This window comes from Protobothrops mucrosquamatus, unplaced genomic scaffold, assembly GCF_001527695.2.
Source record: "Protobothrops mucrosquamatus isolate PMUCROS unplaced genomic scaffold, P.Mucros_1.0 scaffold1118, whole genome shotgun sequence".
Classification (NCBI taxonomy): Eukaryota; Metazoa; Chordata; class Lepidosauria; order Squamata; family Viperidae; genus Protobothrops; species Protobothrops mucrosquamatus.
The window spans coordinates 89,519-112,073 of NW_015387336.1; the positions used below are offsets into that span (position 1 = coordinate 89,519).

The following is a 22,555-nucleotide window of genomic DNA, read 5'->3' on the forward strand; positions in this document are numbered from 1 at the left end:
TGAGACGAATTATTACCTTCTTTTCCTCTAGGACAGAGTTCCCCAAGCTTTTCGGCTTTGTGCACTGGACCGGGGGGGGGGGGGGAAGAGGGGATGGTTCCTCATGTGCAGCTCCATTTGCCTGAGTGGTGGGCACAGGGGCCCACTGCTTGCGCAAATGAAGAGTGTGCACATGCACGTGCTCGCCCGCTGCTCACGAGGATACGCATGCACACTCACCTGCTACTTCTGCAACCCAGTTCTGAAAAGCTCAAGGCCCGATAGTGGGCCGCAGCCCGGTGGTTGGGGACCCCTGCTCTAGGAGGTGTCACATTTCAAATACTCCCTTTCAAGTTCTGAGGGATTAAGGGAAACCTCCACTGTTTTCTCTGATCCATTGTTTTCTCCTCCAGACCCTCATATAAACTGGTAATAATTAGTCTCAGCCAGTGCTTTTTTTGTAAAAAAAAAAAAAGGTGCCGGAATTCACACACGTCATACAACCCGCCTTGCCTACCCTACAAGGTTCCATCCCAAAAAGGTGCCGGAACTCCGTTCTGGGCGTTCTATGAGAAAAAAAAGCCCTGCTAACTATGAGGCTTAGACTGAGTCAGAAAGACTACCCTGCAGTCACCTGGCATGAGGGAACTCCTTTGTCAGGCACCATAATTACTATGTCACACTTGCACTTAGAAAATGACTTGTGCTTCTGTCTGCACTAAAGAGACAATTTTCAGATTCAACAGGTGAAAGATTCCTTTGCTCTCGAATCTAGATAGCTAGATCTAAACAAGAGATGAACTCTATGGACTACCTGGGCTATTTTTGCATCATCCTGCAACTTCTTCAGTTTCCCTTCGTTGCTCTGGATGAATTCCTTCAGCATGGTATTGTGATCGTGCATAGTGTACTCTCGCTTTGTTAAGTCCAGACCTCTTTGGAGTTCCTTTACATCTAGTAGGACATTTTCAAGGGATACTGAAAAGAGAAGAAAAATACAATAGGGTTACATTAGAGAGTGCCTGATTTTAATTTAGACCAAACCAAAATCCAGTAAGGAATTGTATGCAGTAAGGCAATGGTTCTCAACCTGTGGTCTGAGGACCCCGGGGGGGGGCATAATGTCATCACAATGGATGTGTGACTGCTTGGAAAAAATGTTATGATTTAAATCTTGAGCTAAGTCTTGGGGGTCCGTAGCCACCCTCCGAGGCCACAAAAGATATTTAAAGAGGACCCACGGTGAAGGTTAAGAACCCACTGCAGTAGTACATGAAACTTTATCTGCTTAAGATAAGTAAATTTCATGAGAGATGCACTATACATATAAGTTATACTACAGTATTATCACTACTAAAATAATGGATCAGCTGCATTCAAAGTAATATACAAATTACAAACAAACAAAAAAGGCAGTGGGAATCACCTATAAAGCAGAAACCGCTTATACAAAGCATATTTCTGAGCCTCTTTAACAGCAATATGCTACTTTTCCTTAGTTTCTGCCCTAGTAATTTTCTTTTTTGTTCACGCATTGTGACAGCAAATATGTTCACCTAGCATTGATGAAACAAGCTCTTATAGGGGCAGACTTTTCTAGGTGTTGGAGTGACATACATTCAGAATTATGAGAAAGCACAGCCAATTTACCAAGGAAAGTGTTTGTAAATCAGGAGTGTACAAATCTCGTTGATCTGCATTGGCTTTTGGAACTGCTCTGCAGGGCCCACGTAACGAGTTTTGAAGAGTAGATGCAGATTAAAATATTTGATATGAAGATAAAATGTTATATTTCTTATAAATGACATTATTAGGGGTCCTTGATGCTCTCTGGAGCTTGGCTGTTTTCTTGCAAACATGTCATTACCCAAACTAGGTAAACTAGTCTAGCACTGCTGATGTTACCTAGTTTGGGTAATGAAACATCTTCAAGAAAACAACCAAGCTCCAGAGAGCACCAAGGACCCCTCATTTTAACCCTGAGTTACAAATGTTGTCCTCCATCAGAACGACATTATTACTTTTAATGATTAAATTTCTGACAGAACTGTTACATTTTAACATATGCAGGGCGTCTCAGTTGATTTTCCAGATTTAAAACAAATTTAGATGAACATGAATAAAAGGCAACCAAAAACAATCCATTCTGTTACACATATATCAGGATGATATGAAGACCAGGCGGGGGATTAATTGCTGGTAGATCACAGAGCCTGGTTAAAGCAGAGGGCTGCATCTGCTGAAAGTGCATCTATGTTATGAAGAAATGGATCTCGCGGTGAAACTAGGAAGGTGGTCTGATTGCTAAGAAAAGAAGGAATCGGTTTTAAAATCAGGATGACTCTTGTGGTCTCCCATGCTCAAACCTTCTTCTTAAGAGTCCATTTGCCTTTTACAAGCTTGTGTAGCTGCCAAGCTGATAGCTTCCCCCAGAGGCTCCCTTCTCGTGAGTTATCACTGCATTAAGAGAGGCATACAATAAATCTAAAACTGTTTTCCACACTTAATAAGTAACGTATGGCCAGATTACCTGCAGCCGCTTTCTCTACATAGTGAAGTTCATTGTAAAAAAGGGAAACCTGCTGATATTTGTCCCTTACAACATTGGATATATAGTGCAATAGAGTTTGTTTTCTGTCTGTTGATTTTGTATCTAACAACTGCAAACAAAAGAAAGAGAGGAATGTTAGGAACACAATAATCATTGTACTTTAACTGGATTCTAAGATAAAACCACAGATTTCTGGGAAAGAAAGTTCTCGTCTTCTCTCCAGCAGCAAACTACCATTTTTTTCAAAGCCAGTCGAAGAAAATCAGGGAAGTGAGGACTTTCCTGACAACTATAGATTCCAACCAGGATGATGATATAAGTGAGAACCTTCCTCCCATGAACTTACCTCATTTAAAAAACCAAGGTTGATTGGAAGTAATTACTCCTCTTTGCGGATTCTTCTGTACTCCATCCTACAACTGCCTTTGCAACTATTGAAAGTTTTCTATATGAGCTTTTCAGTTACCTTAACATATTTTGAAAGCCAGAAAAGTCTACAGAGTATAGTCTGGCTGCCAGCAATTGTAATGCTAATATATATTGCTAGTCCATGTATGATATGCTATATGCTAAATAAATAAATAAACCTTAACATACGGTTGAGTCATTGTCTACCTGTTCTTGGCAGAACAGAATACTAAGGAAAGCAGGCTCTGACAATTTTTTGTTCAATTAATCGGTTGAAACATTGTCCAATTAAACATGTTTATATTAGAAATATTTTCAAAACAAGAAATTGAGTTTAAACGGAAGCCAGCATGCAGACAGAGTAACCAAAAATGAGCTTGTTGCGGTTTGTTCCCTTGTATTATAGCCATCATTCAAATTTCTTGGAAATTAAAATCAGAACAAATTCAAACAATGAGTAAAATGAACAATAAATACCAAAGATACAAGGATGTTCTTCTTATTTTTGGTTCTCTTTTAACGAATGGCCCAACCAATCTTATAGGGATGATTTGCTTATTAGTTATAATCTTCTTAGAACATGGTTATTTTTTGGTTTTTAATTGAAAAGAATCTGTAATATGTCCAGAAGACGAAGATAACATTTTAAATTCTACCATTCCTTTCTATAGAATTTTTATACAGAAAAGGATATCCAACCTCCATATCAGGCACATTTACTTGCAAGTAAATGACTTTAGTCTGATAGCATTCCTAATGGCTTTTAGACAGATGTCAGTTTCCCCCTCCTATGATATAAGCTGGATGAATGAATGGGGATTTTTGAAGGTAAATAAAGGCCACCACTTACCAGATCTAAACTTTGAAGTTTAAATCCATAGACAGCCCCTCGTTTACTGCTGTTCATATAGTTGCCCAGAGCCAAGATTATCTATAGGTATCGTAAGAGATTGGGGAAAAAAAGAATGATCAGCTGAAGTTGAAATTTGCCAATTGAAACGAAAGGGGAGTTTACACACAACTATAAAGCACAAAAGACAGCAGCAAGAATTAGACTTACCTCTAAGATTTTTTTGAGTTTCTGAGACGACTTTATGGAGACAGAGGCTGCAATGATTGCATGTAATTGCTAAAGGCAAAAACATGAAATGGGATGAACATCTTTAAAAACTCAGCAAGTGCAAATTAAAATAGAACACTTGTACATTTCTACAAGATGGAATGAATTTCAAGTAAGCCACTTTTCAAGGTAGAGTTAAGCAGAATGTTCAAGATCCCTTGTGTTTCTTTTTTTTTTTTCTTCCTTATGTTTCTTCGTGTCCATCCTTGCTCCAACTTTCAAGATTTTAGCAAGAAAGAAGGGGCCAGGAAACACACAACACAAATACTGTAGAACTTCTCACAAAACCATATCCAATGAAGCAACCATTAGTTAGGTGCAATTAAGTTGGACTGCATAATAACTTCACTGAAAAATGTCTACTGTATCAACATATTGCTAGTAATGACTGTAGCTCTTCCAAGCACAGTCTCTGCAGTCTTTTTCAAACCATCCCAGGTTCCTTAGCTATTGTTTCCCCCATCTATTTCTCTCAACCTTTGCAAGCATAGCTGGTTTTCCCAGTTCATCGTGCACACATAATCACATGTCCCAGGATCTGACATACCCGATGTAAGCAATGATACCTAACACAATTGTCTCGTCACAGCTATATTTGTGGCTAAGAGTGGATAGAGATGAGCAGGAAAGCAGGAAATAACACCAGACCATCTCCAATAGGATATTCTAATCTAGATTACCTGCTCAGAAATGAATGTTAACAAATGCTTCATTGTATAAATCAGTGATGGCAAACCTTTTAGAGACCGAGTGCCCAAAAACCGTCCCGCCCCCCCATCCCGCCCCCTGCCCCGCCCACCTGCAGGGCCCCTCACCACCTCCATGGCCCGCTGCAGATCGTCCAGGTGGCCTTGCAGTGCCATGGCAGCCACGCCCTATGCCCTCACCCCGCAGCATCATCTGCACACGACGGGGCACAAGGGCGGAATCTTGTCCCTGCTGCCCAGCTGCCATGTCCTTGGCTGCGCTGCTCCGCACGGCCGTGCCTGGGGAAGACTCTCCTCCGGGAGGGCTGCTGGTGAGGAGGGGGCTGCGGAGGAGGCGGGGTTGGGGCAATGGCGCATGTGCCCACAGACAGGGCTCCGAGTGCCGCCTCTGGCACGCGTGCCATAGGTTCACCACCACTGGTATAAGTAGTTCTCGTTTAGCAACTGCATCACGCACTGACCGTTCACGATTACAACGGTTATTAAAAAAATGTAATTATGTGAGGAGTCCTTGCACTTGCAAACTTCGCAGGTCTGTAAAGCCCAGAGAAGCTGAAATATGGTTGTAAAATTGTGATGTTTCACTAAGTGTCCGTTTCCCTTCATGACTGATGCTGGTCCCAATTGTCACTAAACGTGGATTACCTCTAAGCCTAACTCTCAGAATTAAGTAGTAATCCTTTCCCTTTGTAAAACAGAGCTCTGATCCACATCTCACTCACCGGTGTGAGCATCTGTATGCTTTCGGTAAAGTTGCCAACGAATGCCATGATGGTCATTTTCTGCATCAGCCTTTCTATTTTGCTGAACTGCATCATAAACCGATCCTCATCTGACAGATTCTCAAAAGGCTTCCTTTCCCGCTCATAAAGCCGCAACATTTTCACTTCATTTTCCGTTGGCAGGAATCTCATCAGGCATTCAACAAAATCTACCGGCAGAGTCTTCAAATCAAATCTGACAATACAAAGGCAACGCAATACACTAAGTTCTATGAAATGAACAATAGAAGTACATCTTTAAATATTTTTGCCTGAGGGGACAAAATAACCACAGAGTTTTTATAAACTTTTCAAATTATTGAAGTTATTGTGGGGGACCACATTTCCCAAATATTCCCCTTTGAAATATTTATAAAACTTGAATGTGGTAAGCTTGACTATAGAAGTGGTTTTTGGAAAAGATCTGGCTAACTTCCACTTTCCTGGAAATACTGAAAAGTAATTCTGTAAGCTAACCTCATAAATGGCTCTTAAGATAAGCATTGTGCTGAACTATGATTTGCAAGTGACATTCAGGTACAATAATAGCCCATTTAATCACTAATTGGTAGCCAGCTGAGCTAGCAGAACATTTGAAGATGCAACCTATGCACAGTAATAATGAATTACATATGCATAACGCCATTGTACATTTGTTCAAGATACTTGGACTACATTCAAATAATATGCAAAGGACTACACTCTTTTAATTTCCTTAATAGCTACCATATTTCTTTCAAGATGGTATTTAACTTGCCGCTAAGAATGAAAATTTTGCATGACAAGTATTATAGATGAATCCATATGATGTTCTTCAAAACAAAAAAATACCAATTGAATATTGTAGTAGAACAGGACAGTTTTCTTCATCTTTTTGTGACGTGTGTATATTAGCTCCGTGTAGCTTAACACTTAAGTGTATCCCAAGGAATTTAAGGAGCTGAATCCAAAAACAATGTGCACAGACTTAGAGCTTTAGTGTAAAAAACCCGAGCGACAGCCACTAACCTATGGAATATAAAACAAGCCAACCGTCTTTTTCGATCTATTCTAGTTGCACAAATACTGCTTGGCAGTTCATATATTTAAAATTGCATATAAAATCTTTTCACTTACGCTTGAATAGCTTTACATATTTCATCGGCAGTCTTTCCAGCTTTTCTTAAGGTGATAGCAAGGTTTTTAGCTCTATTTGCCTCCAGAAGCGTGACTTTGTTTGATCCTTTCTGAGTTATTTGCTTGCTTGAAGAAAGGTCGATGGCTGGCCCTTGGGCTTTTGTCTTGAATATTTCTTCAAATTCATCCACGTTTAAATCCTAAAAGAGACTTTTTTTTTTAAGAAAGGACAACCTGGAAAAACGAATCTTATAAAATTCATCTGTGAAGAGCAAAAGGGGTCGAATTACACTAACATCTGTGCAACTCAAAGTAAAAACACCAAGACTCTCAAATCCTCATCATATACACTTATCACCCGTCATGTGAATTTAGGTCACACTTCTGCATCACAGAAGACAAAGATGACTTTTGAAGCAAAAAAACAAAAGCTGGCTCCAAGTGTTTTCTTCAGTTAGAAACAAACCTCACTCTAACTAAACAAAAAGGAAAACATCCAAGTATCTAAACAAATAGGGGGAAAGATGCAGATGTAGACAGAAGAACATAAATTTAAAGTCAGTCCTTCAAATTGAGTATTTTCTTTCGATAACAATGAAACATTTAAAACCCGCTAAATGCACATGACAAAATGTACAATAGCAAATCAAATTCTACTTCAACAGGATGCAATAATTTTGCCTCCAATCCTCCTGGAGCCCATCTTCCCTAGATATTCAAAATCACAATGTTCAAGGCTCGTACCTCCAAGATCCTTTCATCGTCAATTTCATTGAAGACAGTCCCATTAATCTGGTTGGGTTTCAGAGCTACCCAGTTAAATACCGGCATGCGGAACTTGGTCTTAATTGGCTTCTTGATTTTCACAGCTTAAAAGAAGATAACAGTGCAATTACACATTTCAGAAGTCCTAATCAAAAACCTCTTCGACCATTACAGCTACTACTGGGGAGCGGGGAGTGGCATTTGAACACTGAAAAATATCTATTAAATATTAAAAAAAAATAAATTAAGTATCCATAATGATCAGACACGCTTGAATTTTTTTTTAAAAAGGCAGGGAGAAAAATTTCAAGTCAGTAACTCTGTCTCCTGATATGGTAATTCATATCAAAATTTGGCAACAAACATTTTAAAAAAATAATTGCATACTTTTTTCCTACTAGCTGTCATGAACCACAATCCAATGCCCACTTTTACCTAAAAATAAATCCAGATAAATTCAAGAGAACTCACTTCTAATTAGTTATGCACAGGATTGCATATTGGAATGCACAAATAGCTTAATCACTGCATTGTATTATATAACACTTCATGACTTCCTGCCCAAGTGATTTTAGTCCGCTCGCATTCTTAAAATTAAAACTCCAAACATACAATGCCTTTTTTGGGGGGGCAGATTACATTAATCTCACTGTCTGAGGAAGAATTATAATCCATTTATTTAAAAGTTAGAGACATTGCATCTAAAGCTTTTAGTCTTGGCTAAATTAAGATTGATAGGAAGAGTTAAGGGCTGCCGCAAAGCGTTTAGAAACTGTAAACTCTGATTGCTCGGTGTTTTAAGAATAAGCCCCATATAAAACATTACTTGTTTTCTAGGGCACAATCTAGGGATTGACATTTTCAGACTGATTAGGGACTCAGATATGTAATTACAATGATTGAGCAGCACATTATGCAAATGTGACATATAAGGAGTTAAGCCTATTATGACACTAATTGTGTTAAAGACACACATTTGCAAAGATAGAAATGTAATTGTAGGATTCCTCCCATCTCTATAAACAGGAAGGAACTTACATGTCCAGTCCAGATATTTTCAGATGAACCTTGAAATGGGGACCTTCAGAATTACATACATTATCCTACCCATGTAAATGGTATCTGAAATTTGACACATCTATTAGGAAAAAAGTATTGCTGCCAAATTTAAACAAGCCAGGATTTTGTATTTTAAATGGTAAAAGAACATGTATCAGTCTCAGCGCTTCTAACCACCCTTCATACTGATTTATCACACAAACACACAAATCTAAACTCAGGTAGGGCCAATTTGATACTCAGGAACACCTTTACCATTTCTGGGGATGATGCAGAGATAGCAAGAATAGCAAAGGGAGGATGGTGGAACACAGCTATGTAATCTTTTTAACATTCTGGGGATGTGTGTAAGACCTGAAACAACTAAGGGCAGCTCTTTCCTCACCTATCCTAAGATTAACTCAACCCCCTCTTGAAGGTATCTTTGCCTGAAGGAGAATGAGTCTGTACTCTATGGCTAACCCAGATAAGATAGATTGCCTCATATCAATGGCTCCTTAACAAAAAATCTACTTATTTGAAGTGGAGATGCCAAGGACTCATTCTGGGATCTTCAAATACCAAGATAATTATATTATGAGCATATGCAAAATAATTTAGAAAAATCCTTGATATTAGTACATAATATTTTAACATTATATAAAAACATGATATTAATATTTCTATTTATAATAGAATAGTAAATGCATACATAATTCTAGTATATATTATTACACCATAGACCTCTGACATAAGTAGCAGTTGTATAATATTAAATTTTATGTGTAGATTAGATCCGGGGTCCCCAACCTGTGCATCATGGCCCACTAGTGGGCCGTGAAGGGATTGCAACCAGGCCACGGAAACGGGTAAGTGCGTGTGCACACACGCACATCCTCACTTGCCGTTGGGGAACTCAGGATTAGATGCAAGACCAATCATGTCAATAGAGGGCAGACAACGAAATAAATTAAAGACACCAGTAAAACCAACAACCTGCAAGAATGGTTTGTTTCACTAAGAAAATATACATGTTTTGCTCACAAGACAGCATGAAGATAATGACTTTATAAAGTTTACAATACGGATAATATTTTATGTAATGTAAAATTTTACGTCATGCTTTTACATAAGACAAAAAAACCTCAACTACGATGTTTTTTTTAAAATAAATAATAGCAAAACCACACGCATACCCACAAAGGTTGCTGCATTTCAGATCTGAAGCTAAAAAATTACTTCAGAAGGCCTGCTCCGTTTGCCACCTCCTCAAAGAAACAGCCTGTTTTCATGGGCTTCCTCTGTAGCTATATGTAAATGCACATTAGACCTAAGGAGGCACCTTAAGGGTGTGACAAAAAAGTGCTTTGGAGTGAATGTGTTAATGCACCGCTGAGTGACCCTTAACTCAAGATATGGGTTTTGTTTTTTTTCAGAACTACACAGCCACAGTGTAAGCCCAGCGGGAAAACCCTGCTTTTATAAGGAGATGCTGACAGGAACAATACAGCATGCCCCAACCGACCGCCTTTTCGGCTTTTTATCTGAAACGGAGCACACCCATAACGCCAACATATGTCCGTGCATGTACACTACACACACACGCACGTGCAAAGCACAACAGGACAGAAAAGAGAGATATTAGAAAACAAGGTAAAGTACTTAACAAGTAGGAACCTACAGAAAAGCTTGATTGGCCCATCTTAAAGTGAAGCAAAGGGAATAAAGAAGAAGAAAAAAAGGTTAGCGGTGATTAAAATTACAGGACATTTAATTTTTTTTTAATTTAAACAAAACACTGAAAGGACTTTTTCCATGTATTACTATTTTTCTACAACTTTATTCGTTGTTATTTAATTTTTCCCTGTCTTGTAATCCGGCTAACAGGACTACAAGCAAATCATAAAACAAAATATAAAAAATAAAAAACATAAATTAAAGTATGTATTACACCCAATTAACAATTACAAACCTGGGAAAAGAGCTGCATCTGTATGGATTTTCGTAATACCACAAAAGTGGCTCAGAAATGGCTGCTAAAGGTGTGTAGGGATGTGTATGTGTGTGTGTGTGTGTGTAAATCTGTGTACGTGTGTGTTTATTTAATCTACCTTCACCTGTAAGGCAAAGAAAGGGAATCAGCTCCTGATACCGATATACCAAGTCCATCATTTTTGACTAACAGCCATCTGGCCAGAGTTTAATGGGAGTTAAAGTAACTTTGGGGGGGGGGGGTACCTTACCCATCCACTCATGTTTAGGGCAAAGTGTATTTTCTTGCATCACGGTATTTTAATATGTTACCGCGACACTCAATGATGCATGAGGCCTCTCAAGAATCTTCTTCTGATGTCACCTAAGCAGGCATCAAGCAACACAAGACATCCATCCACTTTTTTTTTCCCTTTGGCAATTTAGCTGTTAAAAATATTTAGCTTAAATAATACAGTATAACAGCAATTAAGCTGAATTGAACCGGTCTTTCTACCAATATCTAAACAACTCTCTTTTGTGCAAGGGGCCTTAGAAAACAGAAGACTCAAATATTTTGAATAAAGTTCAAAATATTGTATTTTGTGTTTTGTATTCAAAAATACAAAACACAAGCCTTCCATCTATACCAAAAAGAGGCAGCGACATTTATTAATTTCTTGCACCTCTTTTCGTATCAACGAGCTTTTGCCCCGGGGACTGAATAGATTTCAACGGGCCAATCTGAGTTACACTTCAGTCTCTTCCAAGTCACACGGGACACAAAGAAACGGTATTAATTATGGCAAGACAATACTTTGGCAGGATGACTGGTCATCAGATTTAAAGGGAGGACTGTGACTAACGATTAAACCAAGTCAATGGCTGCAAGTTGGGGGGCGGGGGGGAGGGGGGAAGAGACTGGAATAGGGTGAATAGAATTGCCCAGACAGTAAGATGTTTTTTCAGAACCTGGAACTGAATGTCTATTGCCAAATGCACATATGCTGTCAGAAGCTGAACAAGTATAGATGTTGGATAAAATTCAAGAGAAAGCACTTTATTAAAAGAACATATATTTGGCTAGCTGAAGTTCCAGTGGAGCCAAATTAATTTCCCATTGGAAGAGAGGCACCCACATGTTTTCAAGTTAAGAATATCACAAAATTCTAAAAACTAAAACACGTGGGTTGCATGTCTAAAAAAAAAAAAGAAAAGAAAAGAAAAGAAAAAAGAAAAGAAGAACTGGGTCCTACTGCGACTTTTAATTTTCCTTAAGAGGAAAATTAGACAAATGATTCTTACCTTTTAATAGTTCTGTCCGAGGAGGAAAATGGCACAGACAGAACTATTAAATGGTAAGAACCATTTGTCTATTTTCAAAATATATTAGGAAAGGATACCAAAGTTTTCTCAATGTAATTCTTTCATGGCACCAATCTATACAGTACAATCTATATTTATTCATTTGATCATCTCCATTCACAAACAGCATCGTTTTTGAAGTGCATAGCTTAGAAGCATTTGGTATAAGTTAGTAACCTCTAAATGTAAATATTATCCGGCTGATTCTATCAATGCCGGCACAATTTTCTTTTAGAGGACTAAATTTCTGTTAGGGGAATTAGCATATCCTTCATCTATTGTATCATCAATATGTAAGCAGTTGTATTGTATCATCATATAGTAAGCATCCATTACATTTTTGTAGTAATACTGAAGAGAAAATGGAAATTGGATAGATAGCCTTCTCAAACCAAACATGCTCCACAGATAATCTGTCTTTTTCTCAGTAATAGATTTTGTTGTTGAAATAAATAATAGAAGCAGCAATGGGGGGAAATGGGAAGTTTGCAAGTTCACTACAACACTGTACCCCCTTCTCCTTCTCCCCCTCCCTCTCTTAACATTCCTTAAGAAGACAAAGTGAGAAAAGACAAGGGAAAGACAACATTTATCTAGCCTGAATCAGGTAGGACAATTCAACAATATAACTTGTTTGCATTATCACAAATACCAGAAAAGCCTCTGAAATGTTAATAAAGTTTAGAAATATTTATGTACTCTGAAACTGAGCCTGGAATGCTGATTGGGCAACGTTCTTATATAGTCATCAGGAAAAATAGCCTTTGTAGATAAGTTCTGAAATTTTGTAAAATGGAACTGTATTAGGGCATTCAACAAAAAAACCCCTCCTGCTTAAGCTTAATAGCTATATGTGAGCATGTTTTTCCAGTTTGGGCCGACAGAACTAGAATAAGACTTTTTCTTCTGGTGCATTAAAGTTTTTGAGAACTACGCTACATGTGAGAGTTCACATGTAGTTTTTCTCCATTTCCGCCTTACTTCATATGCAGCCATTTGCATGACAACGTGGCACAGAAGACTGGCTTGTGATATACAGGAGAGAAAAGGGAGATTCATAATTTCTTTGGAGCAGTGTTTGGTTTGGTTTGGTTTAGTTTGGTTTAGAGCAGGCGTGTTCGACCTCTTGGCTTGCCTGGGCCACACTGAGTGAAGAGGAATTGTCTTGGGTCACAAATAAAATATACAATATAGTTAAAGAATATAAATGCAGAAAATCATGTTAAAACACTTTAGATGTTGTTGGATCACATTAGTAGCTGTCAAGGGCCACTGGTTAGACACGCCTAGTTTAGACTCTATATCTTTCCCTACGAGATTGCATCGTCAGCCTCAAAACCTTGCTGACATGTCACGCTTTCTGCTGCTTCTTACCTGCTAATCCTGAGTTGAACACAACGGTAGGAGAGGCCATTCCTGGAAGTGGGGGTGCTAATGGTGGAGGTGGGATAGGAGGAGCTGGGACTGGTTCTGCAGCTGGACCAGGAAGAGGAGGTGGTGGGGGAGGAGGAGGAGGTGGTGGGGGCGGCGGGGGCGGCGGCGGAGGAGGCATTGGTGCTGCCATGGGACCATTTTGCACTGTGAAATGAAAAATATACACAGCATTTGTAAACGTTTCATTACGTATTTCACTGAATGGGAAACAATGGTTCACCTCTACCTCAAGAGACTTCGCTGAATCCCACCATGCTGGAAATTTCCACATAGCATCTAACTTCCCCTTTCGGGGAAAGGTGTTTGAGAAGATGGCCATGCAGGAGCTTCGGAGTCCTCTGGATGAAGTAGATTATCTGGACCCCTTTTGGTCAACATTCAGGCTTGGGTATGGGATGGAAACATCATTGGTCTTGTTTTCAGATGATTCCTGGCATGGGCAGGAATTTCTTTTTGATCAATCAGTGGCCTTTGATACCATTGATCGCAGTATCTTTCTAAGCTAAACCTCCTCAGATCTAATGTTACCAGTCTTGACTAACCCATTCAGATTGACACCACTTATAAATTTGGCTTACAGTTTATCTTCAGAAAGAAGAACTACATGAAAGGAACACCTATGGATTTGACCTGTACTATCTGTGCAAAGAAACCCTAATACAGATCATCTAAAGAATATAGCAATCATTTCAGGTCAAGTACACCTCTTCTCTTCTCTTTAATACTATTTCTAGATAATGCATTGTCTATATAGTGGCAAGAAAGAAATATCATAGTTGCTGCTGTACGATAAGCTGTGAATGCAGTCCAGGGCAGTCTAAACTCAGTCAGAGCTCCTCCTTAAGGATAGTTGCTTGAAAGTGGACCTTAAAGGTTTGAAGAAATTACTTGGAAGTAACAGCCAGGGAACATGGTACACTTAATGTAGCTATTTTCTTCAAAGAGGCTAGCATGCTGAGAATGCTTCAAAACTGCTAGCGTGCTAAGAACGTGGGAAGTCATTAAATTTTGTTTAATGAACCAACCATCATGATGTTACGTTGGGAAAATTCTATTCAGCTCCCCTTCCCTAAGGAGGCACATCTGGCGGAGCCCAGAAGAAGACCCTTCCCCGTGGTGGCTCCCTCCATTTGGAACATCATCCCTGCAGAGATTAGATTGGCCCCCACTTTGACACTCTTTCACAAGGTAACTGAAGACCTGATTTTGCCAAAGGGCCTGGGGTGAACCCAGAGTGGGATGGAGCACTGAGTGGCTTGTTTGTTTGATTGCTTGTTGTTGCCAGCAAGGTGGAGGGTTGTTGTGTTTACTCTTTGTATATTGGGTTTTTTATTTTTTGTAGGCCGCCCAGAGTCACTGAAATTGAGTGGGTGGCCATATAGATTCTCTAAATAAAGAAACAAATTCAATTCTGAGTCAGCTCTTTTTACCCGTTTCTGATTCTGCTGCTATCAATGCCAGAGGTGGAAGTGGCCCGGAAGACCCCGTATTGGCTGGAGGACCCCCACCAATGCCAATGGAACCTTCTGATCCTGCTGGCGACACCCCGACAGGAAGGATGTTGATATCACCATCTCCTTTCTTCTGAATTTTAATGGACCCTTGCTTTTCCAGTTCATGAATCTTCTTCTCCAGTGTTGACTGCCGCTGAATGGCTTCTTCCTTTTCTTTGACCATTTTTCTTAGAGTGTGAACTTGTGTATTTGCGTCTTTGTATATTTCCTGTGAAGGAACCCCCAGAAAAAAAGAATTCGTTTCATTTGGAAGACAGAGCAGTGTCAAAAGAAAACATGGGATTTCCAATAAACTCATTTACCTGGGAACCTATTGTAATGATGGTTTTCTTTCTATATAAGTTAATGAAGGCCATATTCATCTGAGGTAAATACAAGTAATTCCCCTGACAAACTAGTTTAGCTAAGTGAATCAAAGGAAACTACCCGCCCTTCTGCTGGTTCTATGATTTTCCCCTCTTCTCCCATTTTTTTTAAATATGGCTACACACAAATGAGAAGCATTTGAATATGTTCTGTATTTAATTAAACGTATCCATCTAGAATCCGGAAAACAAGCAAATGCAGTGGACAATATCCCAGAGCTGAGACCCAAAGGGATTTATGAGAACTCTAAATTTAATGCTTCCTGTTTTGAAAATAGAACCTCATACTGAGTCAAAGTGGCTGAATCAAAGGGGAACGTGTTGCTAATAAGCTGAGAAACATCAAAAAAAGATATATTCCTTGGAATTAAAAATTACCATCATGCAGCAAGGCACAGACATATCTACATATCAGCTATTGCAAAATGGCAGATAGATGTGCTTAGATAAAGGAATAAAGAGATTTAGATTTTAATGGCACAATAAGCACATGACTTGGAAATACACAGCTCCTATAGAATGCAAGTACAGTAATGTTCAACTATAAGCAATTGGAGATGCAAAAATACACCTAGAAGCAAAGTTGGAGAACCTATCGAACATTAACATCTGAACTTTTAGAAAACTTACTCGAACAACATCCAGTTCTTTATTTCTCTGCATAAGTTGCTTTTCCAGTTCCACAATTTTTGCCATAGCTTCATTTTCCGTGTCTTGAAGTTTTTCTGATAACTAGATATTATTAAAACGAGTGATTAGTTGGTAAGACTAACAATGAACCCAGCTTGATTCAAGTAGTAAGAAATAACAGACAACCTTTTCCTGCCTGAAAGTCACTGGAAGGCTGAATGACTCGTAGTTTGATCTGATACAACATATCTTCCTATGTTCTTATAATAATTCCTGGTTATCTTTTGTGGGCAGCGCATTTGAGACTAAATATTTTGATCAAATTTTTTAAAAAAAAAGATCCAAAAATTTACTAGGTCCTACAGGTACATTATGCATGAGGATGCAGATACATTTATTAGGAAAATAGATCTCCTGTTTGTGGAAAGTTTCCATTTGTTTTGGAAGAATAGCTAATTCCCTTCTTGGTCTGCAGAGATCCTTTCTTTACCCCGTCTCAAAGTAATTGTGGGCTACATTTTAGCTACATTTATTCTGTAATAAGGGGGACACTATGAAGGGAGCAAAATATGTAACTTTACTACAGAAATTGATTTTCTTTGATTATACTACAGACTATAGGGACTCCATTTAATTTTCCATGGATCCATTCTGTGATGTCAGTGCAGTCCCTTTATTGCCATTTTTCTCACTCTTTGGACAGCTGCAGACACAAACTGAAGAAGACCCAGCCATAGATTAATTCTATACCTAAATAAATAATGTATAGCCAATTGTTTGGAACTAAGCCAGGATAGGAAGCTGTGGTTTGAAGCTGGCTTCTGCATCCTGCCTTGTTTGGAATCAGTAACAGCTTTGAGGCAAGGAGAAGCAAATGTTTACTGTGGCTTCTTGGTGTGTATCACTGCATGCATATTGGTTTGGTTCATTTTGCTGGAATAGAATTAGATTTAGATTAGAATTAGATTTACATAACTGTTACGCTTCAGCAATGTGCTGAGCACATACACATATATGTATGTATGTGTGTATGTATGTGTGTGTGTGTGTGCATGTGCACACGTACACACACATGCTTTGCCCTTCAACTTTAGTCTCCACAAGACCAAATAATAAAGTTCAAAATGTAATCTCTATCACTGAAAAAAGTCACATGTGAAAACCATGCTGTGTTACTTGTGTGCCTACTTTTAAACTATAAAATAGTTGAGTATGTTCTCTACAACCATGGATTTATATTCAATTAGTGGAGAATGGAAGGAAGCAAGTCACATGAAAACAGCTTTGACGGTTCAATTATTCTTCCAAGTGATTGCACCTGAGATTGTAAAACTCAATTCACCAGAGCTATTTGAATCATTGTCCTAGTAAGAAAAGAAGAGTTTATATAATATATGAAACAGATTTTAATGGGTGATATTAAAATTTAATGGGTAATATTGAAGTATTAAAATCTGTAAAATTGCAGGATGGGAAAATGAGGAATGTCCAAATATTTCCCCTTCTCCATTCCACCATCGTAAGAACATAAAAGACATGCTGAATCAAAGATCTATCTAGTCCTGCTTTCACACTGGCCACAAAGACCCAGGGTCTGAGTGAAATAGCAGCCAGCCATCTCTATCATACAAACACACACACACACATACACATACACACACACACACACACACCCCTAAACATTTTCCCAAATGAAAATAATCTACATCATTTTTCATGCATCTCCATAATAAATATTTTCAAAGGATTAGAACTGTTACTAACATGAGATATATTTTCTTCCAATTCTTCAACTCTTTCTAAGGCAGCATTCTTGGTCTCAGCATCTTCAAGCAAAGCTCCCACATCAAAGACATTATCCAGGTAAGCCTGTATTTGCACTTGCAGCTTATCACTTTCTGTGTGTTTCAGCTTCTAGAAGGTCAACAGCAAAATAATCAATGAATTTAAAAAAAAACACTACCAAATGAACCTGGCACCATTCAGCTTTTCAACTTTGCCATATGCTGATGGAATTAATCAAATGTATTTATTTACTTACTATGGAATTTCTATCCCATGCTATCCTAATAACTCTAGGCTGCAAACTGAATATTGACTAGCATTTGTATATTAAATTGAGAGACATCTCCAAAGGTCCATTTAAAAAGGGGTGGGCATTGAAAGTTGAGTCCTTTTTCTTCTAGCAATAATTCAGATATCCGGATTCCTGCCCAGAGGTATAGAAACACATTAATCTCCTAGAATTCAAGGCACTATATTTACAGAGAACATCAAGGTTTTGGAAGATGTGAATTTTGAAGAATTTTATAAAATGTGTAAGATTGACCTATACTTCAGAGAAAGCACCAATAATCGTTACTGGAGATTTAACAACATCCTATGAAATACAAAAAGGAAAAGACAGGGATGCCCACTTCTCCCCAATAGTTTATTTTTGTTCTTCATATACTGAATAGAGACACAAGAACAAGATGAAAGAAAAGGTGAGAGAAAAGGTTTAAAATGAAACTTTTGAGTGATGGGCTTTTGCAGATGATTTGGTATTGGTTCTGCAAGATCCCTTAAAGGGAACTGAAATATTAATGGCCAAATTAAAATAAGTTGGTATGAAAACATGAAAACAGAAGATCAAATAGAATTGATGAATAAAATGGTTCTTAAGATTGAGAAGAAGGTAAAATACCTGGATTTAACAATGAAAATACAAACTGTATTTTATTTCAAAGCAATTATGATAAGACATGGAATGGAGTTTTAAAAAGGCATGGTGAGAGAAACTACTGTCATTGCTGGGAAAATTTCTATGATAAAAATAAATGTCTTACCTAGAATAAGTTTTTTGCTTCAGACAATACCTGTTTTGAAACTAAAACACCATTTAAACAGAAGGATATTATCTAAATTTGTGTAGCAAGAGAAAAACCATGAGTTTTATATGGATGGATGAATGGATGGAAGGACAGGCAGATAGATAAATCATGGTTTTTCCCCTGCTACACAAATTTAGATAATATCCTTCTGTTTAAATGGTGTTTTAGTTTCAAAACAGGTATTGTCTGAAGCAAAAAACTTATTCTAGGCAAGACAGGAAGGAAGGAAGGAAGGAAGGAAGGAAGGAAGGAAGGAAGGAAGGAAGAAAGAAAGGAAGGAAGGAAGGAAGGAAGGAAGGAAGGAAGGAAGGAAGGAAGGAAGGAAGGAAGGAAGGAAAGCCAGGGGGTGCTTTTGGTTCTCTGTATAAGAAGCATTTTATAGAAGAGATCTAATAGGCAAATACAATGGCTAACTTATAGTGGGATGCTAGAATTTTGCCAAGGGGAATATAACATAAAATCAAGAGAAGAACTGGTGGCCAAGGGATATACTGTAATTGTCAATAGCTCTGTTATTTATAATTATTAAAAAGATTTTAAGTAGACAAAAATTCTATGGTTTTTAACATTTTAACTGAAATAAAATTGTGTACAAATGATGAAAATGCATTAACTTTTACTGAAATCTGAAACAGAAGAACAACTGAAAGAATGTATAATAAAGTGGGCTAAAATGTTTAGTTATAATATATAGGTAGAACAGTGGGAAAATATGTGATTGAAAGAACTATTTAAGAATCTTATAGAGATTTTTTTAATATAAAATGTTGTACTGTTGGTATATGTCACCAGAGGTATTGTCTACAATGTATATATACACTTAGAATTTATGCTGGAAATATGAACCACACGAAGGAATATTTTTGGCAGATGTGTAAAAAAAATCTAAAACGTTTTGCATTCAAATACACATACTGATTTAGAGGGGTTTTTTTGGGAACTGATGGACAAACAGTTGGGGGAAAAATCATGGAACATTGTTCTTGTACATAACTGCAGCAAGATTACTGTATGCACAAAGATGAAAAGATTGGACACAATCCCCAATGGCGGAAGAGTTGGTGAAGAGGATGGAACTTGGTGAGATGGCCAAATTGACCTCTTTGATCAGAGAACAACAATATCTATATTTATTAATGACTGGAAACTCCTTATGGACTTTCTGCATAAAACAAAAAAATGAATTTATGATTTATAGTTTTGATGATTAGACAAGATGGATTATAGAGAGAATTACGATGTAACCATAGAGTAAGAAATAAAATTATAATTATAATTATAAATATTGTAAAGAAAATCAAAAGCCATTTCATTATATTTTTTCTGCCTCTACTATTTTTCTTTTATTTTTTTCCCTTTCTTGCACTTTTAGCTTTCTATTAGATCTGCTGTTTTTTAAAGATAACAAAAAAGTTCTCATGCAGGAACTTAGCATCAGAAGGAAGATACTATATAACATAAATATTCTTGTCATAGTAGGTGGCAGCACTTCTGATAGTTTTATATCACAAAAAAGGCAAAACACAAGAGCAGCTGACCTCTTAAGCAACAAAAACTTTAGGTTTTTGTTTCATGCTACAAGCTCCTATGAACTGATACAAGAGGATAGGAAATATAAGACCCATTTTGGATGGAGAAACAGGATATAAAAGCTTAAATGTGGTCATTATCAGCTAATTCCTAACAGATATGAGAGAAAAACTTTGAGTTGTATCCAATTGTGCATCTGCTTACAATTTTCTGTTGCCCCTCCAAAGGATCCTTTGGAGCAAACCTGGGAGATATGTGGGAAGTAGTAGGAAGAAAATGAAGAAAAGTTTTAGTTCTACCCAACTTGTCTTCTAATATAATGTTTGACCAATCCCAAAAAATAAGTAATGCCAGAAGCACCATAAATAATCTGTCACAAGTTTGTTTGTTTATTTATTTTAAAACAAGATGTGAATCTGAAAATTTATTGGGTTTCCTTTGCTCACTGGCAGACTAGCTTACAGTTTTGATTTAATCTGCTGTCAGATTTCCAGTTATTCTAGAAATATAATTCCATGGTAAGGAGAGGAAAGAGGGTAAAAACAATTTGCTTATCTGCAAATCTGCATTCCCATGTTAGGATGTTCTTGTATGCCTGCCCAAGCCTAAGTAGCACATTTACAGCTGAACTGTTTCTAATGGATACACAAAGTAGAGGAAGCTCTTTCTTCAGTGGGCATGCTCCAAAGCACTCCCATTACTACTATAGCACTGATGATGTTACCTAGTTTGGGTAATGAAATGTCTGCAGGAAAACAGCCAAGATCAAAAAGCACTAAGGACCACTCATTTCAAACCTGAGCTACAAATATCCTTTTTTATTGGATCTCAGATATGCATAATAGTGGACATAATCATCTAGGATTTTGTATACATTCAGAGAAACATACTATGTTATAGTTGATGACTGCCTGAATCTTTGCATCAGAAGAAAGTATGTTGATGCCCTGAGGCATATCTATGACCGTGTTCTTGGGAAAGTCAGCTCCCCACCCTAGAACAGTGGTGGCACTCAGAGCCCTCTCTGCAGGCACGTGCGCCATCACCCCAGCCTTGCCTCCCCCTGCAGTCCCCTCCTCACCAGCAGCCTCCCCGGAGGAGAGTCACCCCCGGGTGCGGCCTGCGTGAAGCAGCGCAGCCAAGGACATGGCAGCCGGGCAGTGAGGACAAGACTACACCCTCGCAGCCCATCATGCGCAGATGATACTGCGGGGTGTGGGCGGAGGGCGTGGCCACCATGGCACTGGTGGGCCACCTAGGCGATCTGCTGCTGTGGGCCGTGGAGGCAGTGGGTGGCCCTATGGGCAGGCGGGGCGGAGGGTGGAGCAGGGGGCCGGGCAGGGTGGTTTTGGGGCACTCAGTCTCTAAAAGGTTCACTAGACAGATGTATTCATACAGAGTAATTTGGGAAAAGGAAAACATTAGCTTAGATTGTAGGTTGACCCCATCATCTTAGACTGTATTTGGGGTGGCTATTTGCATTCCTCCAGACTAAAAAGGAGCCAGAAAGCCAAAGAAAAGCAATGCTGCAAGCAGGACTTCACTATATACAAGCATACTCTGCCATGATTGTCATGTAGCCTAGGGGCTACTGAGTGGTATTTTCAGCTGGACATGGCAATATCTAGAGATGTGCCCAAATTACTTGAGATAATGCCATGGCCTCAACAGTCTTGTCCTGAAGAAGGAATGTTGGAGCCTGCGCTGAATCTAAGAGCATGCCTCCACATTGAAGTGATCTGGGAAGGCAAGATTGTCCCAAATTCACAGACAGAGAAGATAGTTATATCCTTGAGTTCAATAGTGCCAATGACCCAATTGACAGAAGACAGAAAAAATGCAGATATCTAAAGCATAAATATTAAGCTAGAACCACAAAAACTGGACTTGAAAAAGTCTCAAAGAAACACCAAATAAATAAAGCAAAGGACTCTGAAAAGCAAATCTCTTTCAGCAAGGAAAAATCCTGATAATCAGAAATTTCTGATGATTTGTCAGATGGTTTATAGAACTGCCAAAGCTCCTACCAACAAAACTGGTCTCCATAGGTGAGCAGGGCATAAATAAGACTGTACTATCACTCTATGGAATTACTGCAGCCAAATAAAATTCTTGAAATTCCAAAGACGTATATATAGAAGCAGCTCATTTTAATGAAATGCATAACAAAAGGAAGAACAGCAGACAATACTACTTCACGAGAAACAGGTTGACTGAAGCAAATATCCAGGAGGGGGAAAAGGAAGTAGGAACATTCTTTCAGCCACTTTTCAGAAGAAAGAAAGAAAGAAAAAACAGGAGTGCTTTAATATTTGGGGGAGAAGTTCACAATGTATAGTTCAGCTACAGATTGTCTCAAAGAGAACTATAGAAGTGTAGAGAAACATCTAATATATGGGGCACAGAGACCATCGTGAACACAGATTAC

The 22,555-nt window shown here is 38.4% G+C and overlaps 1 protein-coding gene across 1 annotated transcript in view; it reads right to left on the bottom strand.

Moving 5' to 3' along the window:
• Window positions 1–22,555, bottom strand: part of FMNL2 (formin like 2) — a 123,148-nt gene that overhangs the window by 12,322 nt on the left and 88,271 nt on the right. The window contains exons 13-23 of the mRNA XM_015820317.1: window positions 17,489–17,638; window positions 15,725–15,826; window positions 14,646–14,937; window positions 13,156–13,359; window positions 7,387–7,511; window positions 6,643–6,842; window positions 5,488–5,722; window positions 3,999–4,067; window positions 3,789–3,869; window positions 2,510–2,639; window positions 794–957 (exon numbers count right to left, since the gene is read on the bottom strand). Of these exons, the coding sequence (XP_015675803.1) occupies window positions 794–957; window positions 2,510–2,639; window positions 3,789–3,869; window positions 3,999–4,067; window positions 5,488–5,722; window positions 6,643–6,842; window positions 7,387–7,511; window positions 13,156–13,359; window positions 14,646–14,937; window positions 15,725–15,826; window positions 17,489–17,638 (1,752 nt within the window). The remainder of the gene's footprint in view (window positions 1–793; window positions 958–2,509; window positions 2,640–3,788; window positions 3,870–3,998; window positions 4,068–5,487; window positions 5,723–6,642; window positions 6,843–7,386; window positions 7,512–13,155; window positions 13,360–14,645; window positions 14,938–15,724; window positions 15,827–17,488; window positions 17,639–22,555) is intronic.